The sequence below is a fragment of the Centroberyx affinis genome, unplaced genomic scaffold (genome assembly GCF_046629955.1).
Source record: "Centroberyx affinis isolate AG114_WGS23_722 - 3 ecotype Tasmania unplaced genomic scaffold, CSIRO-AGI_Caff_v1 ptg000618l_1, whole genome shotgun sequence".
NCBI classification, from domain to species: Eukaryota; Metazoa; Chordata; class Actinopteri; order Beryciformes; family Berycidae; genus Centroberyx; species Centroberyx affinis.
Window position 1 is genome coordinate 655,997 of NW_027279248.1, and position 11,512 is coordinate 667,508.

Genomic DNA, 11,512 nt, shown 5'->3' on the forward strand with positions numbered 1-11,512 from the left:
CGGCTGCTTTGATCCACATCTCGATCACAATGCCCCCCGCCCCCCCCATCACCACCTCACCACCGAATCTGGCAGCCAGCGTCTACACTTTCTTACAGATGAAGCAGACAGATTTAATGTGGTCCCATGTTTTATGGTGACAAAGCAACCGATGATTCGTTGTTAGTTGTTTTTTTCACCATAAAACAAGGGAGGACAGAGTGGCCGACTAGTTTTATTTTCTTTGGTATTCTCCTTCAGGTTGTCAGTGCCGAGCAAGGCCACTTTGTGTGTAGACTTTCTATTTCTGGGTTGTTGTTTTTTTCACTTTCTGTTCTTTGGGCATGTGGGTTTTTTTTCTGCTGTAAAAAGCGGATCTGATACCAGCAGAGTAATGGAAATAGCAGTTACATACAGTTTTTCAGTTGATGGTGGATTTCTTGTATTTTCCAAGCAGCCCATCCAGGTTCAGCATCTTAGGAGGTTTGTTTGCCTTGTTTGTTCAAACTCATGCAGGTCAGTTGAATTTAAGACTCTAAATTGTGTTTGTGTGCAGCATGTGATGTATATGATGATGTAGCATATGATGTATATAGTATGTATGATGTAGTGAACAATGTACATGAAGTATGTATATGACCTAGTATAGGATGTGTATGTATATATATATTTGTAGCATGTATATGTATGATGTAGTATGGTATATGACATGTATATGATATATGTAAAGCCCTTTGAGACTTGACTGTGATAATTGACTATATAAACAAACAAGACTAGACTAGATTAGATTAGACTAGGTTTGCACGGGGGGTGTGTAAAAGTTCATTGCAGGGATAATATCCCTTAAGTCAACATACTTTCATGACTAGTAACAGGTTTCTGACTACAGGACAGATGACTAGTGTGTAAAGCATGGCTTTGAAATATAGTAACACCTCCTCAGTAGCAAGATGACTGAACACCACCGGCCTCTCTCCTCCCACAGCAGAGATCTGTAGCGAGGAACATGGCATTCCCTTTTACTTTTCTTGTCAATCCCTGCATGAAGAATGCATTTAATCAATTTAAATGTGAGGATATTCTTAGTTTATTCCACTCTTGGACAACAAAAATATACTACAAACAGCAGACAGGTCTCACAGCTGCTCATGCTCATACATAAGCACACTAGCCTATGTATTATCAGCGTCATTCATACTGGGAAAGGCTATAGGTTCCTCTCAGGTCTCCTCTCCTCTCCGTCCTGCACCCGTGGGTCATGTCCCTGCCAGCGTGATAGATGGCCACACCACATATTGAGCTGATTCAGAGACATGCTCCTAAATTAGGCAAAAGATAGTATTTCTACCAGAGGAATGAGTTTATCGGACTTTGTCAACTCCGCTACATGTGTACAGCCACGAAACGCATGTAAGGGCCGTTCAAGGGCCTACAGGGAGCCTCTGATTGATATACCATGAAGTCGCAGTAATTAATGGTGAACTCTCCCCCCGGGGTTGAGCAGAGGGAAACAGGAGGGGCAAAGACGGCAATTAGGAAGCAACGCCAGACCTGTAGGAGCACTCAAGGTCCCCCGAAGCCCCATCAATCAGACACAGATAAAAGGGTTTAGTGCAAGGGTAATGTTTAACCAAAAGAACACAGTCAGACGGTCCATAAACGGCTTCCTCTTTCGTCAGCCAACCAGAGAAGTGGAGGAGAGGTTAAGAGCAGGGCTAAGAGCAGAGAGGTTGCTGCTCAGACATGGGCGACATGTGGTTTACCCCACCAGAGAAATCCTCAATGAAAGAGCCTTTCATTGAGCTGTTTTTCTGCTTTCTATCGATTGTGCTGTTGCTAGAAATGTCAGTCTGTCCCGTCAGCACTGATGGCATCTCAGAGCCTAGAGATTCCCGTTCTTCTACCCCATCTGAATAAAACACACTTTAACCCAAGATAATTTCTTTTTTAATATTGTGCATTTAAGGCTGGTTTGCTATTAGTATTGATAACAAAATGATTGAATATCGAAGTTAAAGTCACCCAGATGTAAGATACAGTTCATGAAGGCATAAAAAACGACCTGCAGGTTTTCTTTCGATCAAAGACCACCGACATGTTACTGGCAAAAGGCAAACTGCCTCAGCAAGCTACTACAGCAGAGTGAGGCTGTAAAATAAGTCAATGAGAGGAGGAAAGCTTTGGCTGGACTCACACAGCGTGTGCTTGTTGTACAGACTTCGACTCCCTTGTTTTTGTGATAAGACCAGTAACGGGCTGCAGACAGCGCTGGCCCCCCCTTCGCTAACTCAATGGCTGATTCCTAGGAGAGCTACAGGTGTGAGTTGAGACAAGGAAACTGTTATCAGAGAAGGCCAAGAAAGGTCAGAGGGGGGCTGGATATTTCACTGCTGGCTCAGTCAATAAACCAAACAGCTGAAAAACACAAGCTTTTGACTTTACATGAGCTATAAAAAGAGTGCTCAATCTGTCACTGACTCGCTCATTTATGCTTCTGTGTTTGATTTAGTCACTTGGTTAGATGTTTAAAAAACAGATTCTGCAGTGAGAGTGAATAGACTGAACAGCTGTTTCTCCTCAAGTGTGTCTCTGTTGAATAGGTGGAGACAGCAGCGGTCTCTGAACTCGACCCCAAATACAATAGCATCAACTGTCACCATATTCTTTAGAGCCATGCAAGCAGAACAGAACTGAATCAGTGGTACAGGAACTCTTGATTCCACAATGGTGAATACATACACACACACACACACACACACACACGCACACACACAAGTGAGGCATTGCCAAGCCAATGTTTATACCAGTGATTCTGTTAGAAACTATGGGCAAAAAGCTGTTCCTCCTCCAGTGTGTCTCTGCTGTGCAGGTGGAGCCAGCGGTGTGTGTGTGAACTGGTTCCCATGTGGATGTGCAGTAATCCTGCTTCCCCCCTCCCAGCGAGAAGCCGGCCACCTGCAGCGTGCACACACACACACACACACACCTTTGCAGCAAACAAGAAAAGAGTCACATGAAACATTAATGATCAGCAATTAATAATTAATCCCATCAAACACCGAGGATGCAGATGACGATGATTTTTGTATGATAAAAGCCGATAATGTATTTTAAAATTATGTTTATAATGGGGTTCGATGGGAGTTTTTGAAAGCTGATGCTGCTATTTTTGTATTTAAGGTGCTGATAACATATTTTTTGTGCTGATATTCAGTATCTTTAAATTTGCATGACATTTAAATGCAAAAAAAGCCCCTGAAACAGCATTTAGACCATCATGTGACACCAAAACACTGAAACATTATTCATTCTAAAAATCTCCTCAATAACAATTACTGGGTTTTGGATGGCACATGATGATCACATGTGAGCAACACAAATGAAAACACAGTAGGCTATTATACACATAACACATTCACAACATCAGCCCATCAGTGTATCACAAGAAAATACATTTTAAGTGTATTTACCACAACAAATACATGGGATGTGAATCATTTATCTCCTCTCTTTAATCATGACTGTCATATGAAAAGAGATATAATGTAAAAGTCTCTCAGTCTTTTCTGGCTTATTCCTTTGTTATGAGTGGTTGCTTTGTGGGTCTAAATGATTGAGGGTTTGGACGCCAGTGAAAAATAGCACTGCGGTTTGTGATAAAAAAAAGAAAAAGAAAAGAAATTTGGCACACATCCCCATCACAGTCCTCCTGTGCTGTTTTGTAGCATGTGAGAGGGGAGCCTGCCTTAAAGGCCCAGTACATAACTGCAGTACAACGCCCCCTGTTGAACCACTACCACCCCATTACTGTCTACTATCAGACTGAAGATACTCCACACTGAAATTTAGGTCTGACAGGATGTAACAGATAAATATGAGTGTTAAATATCTGCGGCGGCTGTGAAAGGCTTGTCACTTGTCACTACACAAAATTTGTAAACACTGACATAAAACATAAAGTCAAGCAACAAGTCAAACTTAAACAAAATACCACATTGTCACATAGCCTAAATTACTGATTATATCTTTAAAATAGGCTAATTACATATTCACTCAAAGAAAACCTTTTAACTTTCTACTACACATGGTGGGACTGTCAGCCTCAGACATTACCGACATAACATACAGACATTTTCTCTTAGTCCTTTTTGCAAATATGCCATTATACTTATTGGAAAATATCATAAACAACAGGAAAAAACAAATATTATTTTGGTCGATCTGTTTTAGTCATGTGTTTGATGTCGTATTTGGGCTGTTGGGATGTCTGGGCTACACCCAGAAGTAAACCAAAGACAGCAGTGGCTATGAGGAAATAAGTAGAGACACCTGAAATGTTAGAGCAAAGTGAAATATTAGTCTAACATGTAGGTAAATCAATCAGGTAAATCATTACTTTTAATGTGACAGAGTCGTGTGTAACACATTATTAAAGATCAATATCAGCCCAAGACACTTCCTTCCTGAAGATTACCTATTGTGAGAGCAGAGCTTACTATCCCGCAGCAGATCAAACACTGTTCTTCATGGGACTGTATGAGTCACGGTGTAAAAGGATATTTACAGTCTGTGTGCTGCGGATGCATTCTGCTCATCCATCTGCACACCACAGATGAGTGTTTGTCGTCCCGGCTCAGAGGCTCTACCGCTGCGGTGCTTTGCCGGAGTTGAAAGTAATCCAGAATCCGTCAGTAGAGCCAAGCTGTGGCCGCTAAGATTATCAGTGGCAGCGACAATGAAAGCGCTCTACCCGGCCCAGACCTTGGCATCACTGGTGACAGACAGTGGAAACACAGTCAAAGCAAACAATGGCCCTCGCCGGTCCACCAGGCATGACAGAGTCAACACACCAGAGCAGGCCAGGCCAGGCCAGGCCTCCACTACCAGAGATGCTCAGCAGATTTGTGCGTCTGGCTCCTATCCTGGCTCAATAAAGTCAGTCCAGGGCTCGTTGTCCATAATTACTGGGGCGTCTGATGTTTTGTTGGAGTCCATTTCCATGGAAAATACAGTTGTTCTAATATTAGTGTGACGTTACCTAATACTTGTGAAGAAGCAAAATTGTTCCTATCATTTCTACCCTATGGGAATAAATACTAATTTTGTTTTATGAGTGGGAAGCAACAAAAAATTAATGATACAAATAATCCCATAAATTTAAACTAGAATTATTCAGGAATACCAAATAACATGTGGATAGTTATGTCATTTGATAAGAGATACAGATGGCTGCCATGGCATCCTGAAAATGAGCCATGCAAATATTTTAACTGGGATTTTTTTTTTTATGTTACTGCAGTATATCAGCTTACCCTCCAGCCAATGACATGTGTGCCCTTCACCTATTTCTGCAATGTCACACACATAAGACTGCCACTTCACAAGCATGCTGCTCTCTCTGGCACCGCTCCAGAGATCTGCCTGACCGAGGGAGAGGGGCCGCTGTGGGGGGAGAAATTTATAGTAACACTGCTATCAGTGCAGTGTTTCCTGCTTTTCTTCCTTAGGAGACAGATATAACTACAGTGAATGAACAAAAGACAAAATATGAAAGGTGCAGGCTGACAGAAAACAAGTGGGCTATTTTTGAAAATATACTATAAACATAGGGATGGAGTAGTGCTATTTACAATCTCAGTCAGCCACAAATTTGATGAGCTCAGACTTGACTAGTGAAATGAGAGGAAAATAATGACTTGGACTTGAATTTGTCTGACATATGACTTGACGTGGGCTACATTTCTTGTATGCAAAAGATCTGAGGTCATGTAAACACCTAAATCTAGTTATATAATACTTTGATTAGGGTAATATTTGGAGTTTTAAAACTGAAAATAAGACATGAGCAGTACTTTGATATCAGTGACAATATAGTCTTTGAATAGTCTACAGTCTGCAGGTCCTGTTGTCCCTATACAGTGTGTGCCAGCATGTATTTATATCACTATATGATTTGTTGATGTGTCCTTGCATCAATGTCATCACAACAAATTCCTGTGCATTTATTGCAATTGGTGAATAAAGTGATCGTGGTTATCAGAGTTATTTGGTCATATAAAAAGCGCACTCTGAGTTAACCTGCCCATCAGAGTTTTCACATGTTCAGACACTTGTCCAACATAACTTGAGTTGTTAATTTTTTACACTTCTATCTTTGTTTACAACCCGCCTCCCTGCCTTAAGTCTCAGCACTGGATAAATTACAGATAAGTTTCATGGCAGTATAGCAGAAATATGAAGGAAGCAAAATGGCTATACAGTTTATAACAGAGGGGAAATGAACATAAGGGAAATCCATAGTATTCTGTTACATCACCACACGGCCATCTTGGTAGGAAAATAACAGGTGATTGTAATAAATTAAGAGGTGATTATGATCAAATGACAGCCAATGAGCTGTGTGTATGGTAAAGCACCATACTGGTAGGAAAAGGCATGTGACATCATTGGGAATACTAAGAATAAAGGAAACTGTTATGTTCCCTTGCATTTACTAAACAGTGACATTTTTAATCATTTAATATAGGTACAGGAAAGTGACTGTCTATAAAATTCCTTTCACCATCTGAGGCAATGCCAATCCATGATGTCATTACACTGATTTTCCATTAATCTAGACTCAAAACACATAAAACAACTGAAAAAATCTTGGAAAGTATTAGGGAAACGTCTACATTTCTAGAATAACAACCTAAAAGTCAACTTCAATGGAACACTCGTTTCATTTAGTTGACTAATGCCCTGAAACTTGGTACCCGTCCTCTAGGGTAAAGCTATAAAAAAGGCATTGCAGTGGTTTGCCTTTTGATGATCATATGATGATTCTGATGCTCCTCACACATCTTGATCTAACAATCCTCTCCAGCCAACTTGATGATCGCAAACATCAAGGACTGACAGCAAAAACAGACAACTGCATCAACTGTACTCTTGCCAATCCCTAAAATCAGCCCACATCTTTCACTTATTGGATTTAACTCAACTCAGTTTCTACTTGGAACTCAACCAAAGTTATTACAGTTGACTAAAGCTAAAACTGAGATGAAAAGTAAGCAAGAGAAAACATTCATCTGAAATAAAATAAAAACCAGAGTGTATGAAAAAAAGAACTGACACTAAACTAAAACTATATGAAAACTGAAACTAAACTAAAGCTATAATTACTGCATTCAAAACTAACAGATGAAACAACACTTCAGTCAAACCAAAATTAACAGTGGAATATAGGAGAGAACTATGTAGAAATTAGTAAAAAGCCACATCTACTAACATTACATTGATACATATTATGAAACTAAGGTAATTCTCTAGCTTTGTGTACCCATTCTCCTTATCCATGACTGTAAAAATACTAAAATCTAAACTGAAACTAAATGAAATATAAACTAAAACGAAACACTTAAAAAATAGTGATAAACTGAAACTAACAAACCCAACTGTCTGAAAATGTGAAAATCAAAGTAACACCATATGAAAATCAAGTGAAAGTGAAATCAAAGTAAAACTGAACTTTGAAAATAAAATCTGATGCATATCCCCAAACTATTATAACCCTGTACTCTATTATAACCCTGTACTCTGTTATAACCCTAGACTCTATTGTAACCCTGAACTCAACTTGACCTGGCGTGCCATATAATGGAACTTGGGATGTGACTTGGTAAAAGAGTGCAACCCCATCAAAGTCTCTTCCCTTGAATGTAAAAGGATTTCCTGCAGAGAGAAGCCTGCAGTTGAACCAGGGGACGGGGCTGCAGCACTGCTTTTCTGTGCTTGTGTAGAGTTATGTCTGTCTGCTGCTGATGACAGGACCAAAAAGCATGGAGAGTCAGCAGGGGCCCATCTGGAAACCAAGATCTGTCAACAGAGCCACTCATCCAAAGGACAGTTATACTTTCAATTTAGTTATACTTTCACTTTGGAGCTAAACTCATACTGTTAGATGTTTTAGGATCAGAACGACTTTTCCAAACAATTGAACAGCAGAAAACACACTTGTACTTACCTCATGAAGTTGCAGTCTATGGCCCGACTGTGTCACATAGTGTTAGTCCTCCAGAGTGGCACATGGACCAACATTGCCTGGGGCCAAGCTGGCGCCATCCACTTCCTGGGCACAGGCAGGCATGAGAACACTAGCACTATTTATAACCTCTTATATTAGACGGGACTGTTGTTTCAAATGAGGCTGAAAAGATAAGACACGGGGAAGAAAAGGCCACTGCTTTGGGAGGGTCATACTTTATCCCTATCAGCAGATTAGCTTGCTGTAATGTGTATAAGAAAAGCCTATGGATTGGACAGTCATGTTTGACAGTGTTCTGAAATAAATGAATAAATGAATGAATGAATAAATAAATAAATAAAATCAGATCCCAACAGGAAACGCACATAATCGTACGCTACTAAATTACAACAAAACAAAACCTTATCAATAGTGAAACTCCATGAAACTAAATGGGTACGCGGCTCCTTTAAGACGAACAAAACAGAGATTTACTTCCTTCCTGTGTTAGCGCTAACATTAACTCCTACAAGGAATAAAATCAAAATAAAATGTAGAATGAATAATAAAATAAATACAAAAAATAAAGAATAAAAAAAAGAGAAAAAATAGCCTCTACAAGGGCACTGTTTCACCTGACATTGGAGCTATCTGAGTCTGTTATGTTATGATACTATCTTCTAGCTAGCCTCTAGCTTCAGCTTCTTCTTTACGTTAACCTGACGAGCTAAGTTAGCTTAAAGTTAGCCGGTCAATACTTGTTAAAATGTAGTTACATTTGGGCTTCACGTCCTGTTGCATGGGTTTGAGCAATATCTATCGACAGGCAACTGTCAGTTAGCGTTAGCTAGCATTGCTGTCCACCAAAAATGTCGCTAAAGTTAACGTTAGTAAAAGTGCATCTGTAAGGTGGGTTTGCTGGTCTGTAACGTTAGAAGACCATTTGCTCATCATTTGGTCCTTCAAAGAGTCCACGGTGCTTTTGGCGCTTTTCGTGAAGGTGTAGGTTACCTTCTTTGCCGTGATATGGCAGAGAGGAAAAGGAAGAAGGACGACCATGAAAACCAAAGGGATTTGAAGGTTTCAGCTGCCAAGCTGCTGAAGTCCCTTCATTGTGGAAATGGTCCAGGTGCTGCTGAGGTCCGACCCGAAGCGGAGCAGAGCCCTTATTTCAAACAGGATCAGCAGCACAGAGTGGGAGAGGATTTTTTCAACCAAACTTGCATTAATTTGGCTAAAGCATTGCTAGGCAAGGTAACACTATCATCTCACCTTAACTTACACCCATTTATTTTCTCAGTGGACAATGTGTTGTAATAAACCCAGCTATTGTGTGCCAGTGAACATTTAACAAGTCTAAGTTGAGTCAAACCACACTGAGGGGTATTTACAAAGGCTACTGGATATAAGCTGGTAAATAAATACGTACAGCCAAGACTTTCAACTGTCAAATGTCAAAACTACAAGGAAACGAACTACCCCACTCTTCTGTACATAGCCTTGTCTGAAAGTCTTGCCATCTTCTTATTTCAAACTATAGTTCTACAAAGGAGCTTCATTTAGTGGTCTCTCTTGGTTCAATTTGTTCATTGTTTCATCCTAAAATTTTAGAGGCATTTCAATATTTTCAAATCAACCAGCTTCAACTTCAGGTAGCCTACATGCATCCAATCTGCTCCACTACAGTATGTCTACTTGCCTTATGGAAAACAAAACCTAGAACCTGTCTTGTTCCTTGTTCCTTGTTCCTGTACCAGGTGCTGGTCCGCAGGTATACAGATGGGACCGAGCTGCGAGGAAAAATAGTGGAAACTGAAGCCTACCTTGGAGGGGAGGACAGAGCCTCTCACTCAGCAGGGGGCAAACGCACCGAGAGGAACACAGCAATGTTCATGAAGCCAGGCACAATCTATGTGTATCCAATCTATGGGATCTACCTCTGTATGAATGTGTCTAGCCAAGGTAAAAACATCACCTACCAAGGGCGCCTTAAAATAACTGAGCCACTTCCACTGAAATCAAATATAAGTAGATTTCACTGCAGTTAAAGTATTTTCTGTCAAGTTATAGCTTATTTATCTGTGGAATCACTTCAGTAGAAATACCTGCACCATGTTCTATTAATTATGAGATAGCCATCTTTAGCCACGTGTTGATGCTTGTACCCATGTTACATTAAAAAGGCCTTTTTGGTTTGATGTGCTTTCCTCTCCCAAGTCTTTGCCATTAATACTAAATTAAACATATAGGGCTTTGTGTTTTCCATCATCAGTGGGTGAAGGGTAAAAGGAAGGAGACAGAGTGGAGCCTTGCTGACTGATGCATATTGTGTGCTGTGTTGCGTAGGGGAGGGTGCTGCGGTGCTGCTGCGCTCCCTGGAGCCCCTGCAGGGTCAGCCCCTCATGAGGCAGCTGCGGGCAGCCAGACGCAGAGACGGAGCACGGCAACTGAAGGACAAAGAGCTCTGCAATGGCCCTTCGAAGCTGTGCCAGGCTCTAAGTATACCCCGCTGCTTTGACCGTCGAGATCTGGCCTCGGACCCGGAGGTGTGGCTGGAGCGGGACCCCCGAGCCCCTCCACCAGAATCCCTTGACGTGGTGTCAGCATCCCGCATCGGGATCGAGTCCCATGGGGAATGGGCCACCAAACCCTTGCGTTTCTATCTTCGTGGGCACCCCTGTGTTAGTGTGGTGAATAAAGAAGCAGAAAGACAGGTCCCGTCTGGAACTGTAACGCACGATTTGGGCGCTTCAGATGTGCAGTCTGACACGGGACAGCAAGATGTCATAACATAAGGACATGCAGGAACATTCCTGAAACCGTTCTGCCATCTGTTCCCTTCAAGGACTTTACAGTTTATAAAGTCCTTTTCACTTTGCCAGAACACTCTGTGTAGATTCCTACACAAGTAGTCTCAAATAAATGAAACACTTTTGTACCTCCCAAAAAGTAAAGGGGTGAATAACTTCTGTGACTGGTTTTGTGATTGTAAGAGACATCCAATTTGCATAAATAATATTGATTAAATTTGTATCATTCATTTTGTCAGCTGTGCCCTGTCCTTAGACATTACACCATATGAAATCAAGTCAAACATAATACATTACACTTTTCACTTTTCACAGGCAACTCGGCCTCGATATATCAATGCCAATTTTCACACTGGAATTTTCTAGACTGTAAACATTGAGGTGCTACTCTGTGAAATAGAAGTTAATGATAGGTGAAATAAGACTTGAATGGCACGAGTTCCAAAAAGCTTTTACCACTCTCTAAATCTGCTTTGTTTAAGTCTTCCACCTGTGTTTTTTAATAAACATTCATGCTTGAGAAATTCCCTCCTGGTTGACTCATTGATTTCACAGATGTTTGGAACGCTTTGCTTCCCTCGGAGCAAAAACAGCCTGTCTGATGTTTTTGAGTCTTCCCTGTCTTGTCGTCTTTCCCTCCCCACCTCTGGGATTCCTGAGGAGAGGTAGCTTGCGGTCTGGAATGATCATTACAGAACGTGCCCCTCTGTGGTCG

General features: G+C 41.1%; 1 protein-coding gene across 2 annotated transcripts; it reads left to right on the forward strand.

The window, feature by feature from the left end:
• Positions 1-439: 439 nt before the first annotated feature.
• Positions 440-11,310, forward strand: mpg (N-methylpurine DNA glycosylase). 2 transcript variants are annotated; one of them, XM_071518673.1, is made up of 3 exons: positions 440-495; positions 9,745-9,949; positions 10,334-11,310. In XM_071518673.1, the coding sequence occupies exons 1-3, from the start codon at positions 490-492 to the stop codon at positions 10,780-10,782; spliced, it is 660 nt and encodes a 219-aa protein (XP_071374774.1). In that variant the 5' UTR covers positions 440-489; the 3' UTR covers positions 10,783-11,310. The 2 variants fall into 2 exon arrangements, with proteins under 2 accessions (XP_071374774.1, XP_071374773.1); XM_071518672.1 differs by lacking the exon at positions 440-495 and adding an exon at positions 8,482-9,241.
• Positions 11,311-11,512: the final 202 nt, after the last annotated feature.

Excerpts from the sequence above, each read along its gene's own strand:
- mpg (XM_071518672.1), top strand. The coding sequence starts at position 9,014 with ATGGCAGAGAGGAAAAGGAAGAAGGACGACCATGAAAACCAAAGGGAT. Across the intron at positions 9,242-9,744 it reads CTAAAGCATTGCTAGGCAAG|GTGCTGGTCCGCAGGTATAC; the intron begins GTAACACTATCA and ends TTCCTGTACCAG. Across the intron at positions 9,950-10,333 it reads TATGAATGTGTCTAGCCAAG|GGGAGGGTGCTGCGGTGCTG; the intron begins GTAAAAACATCA and ends TGTGTTGCGTAG.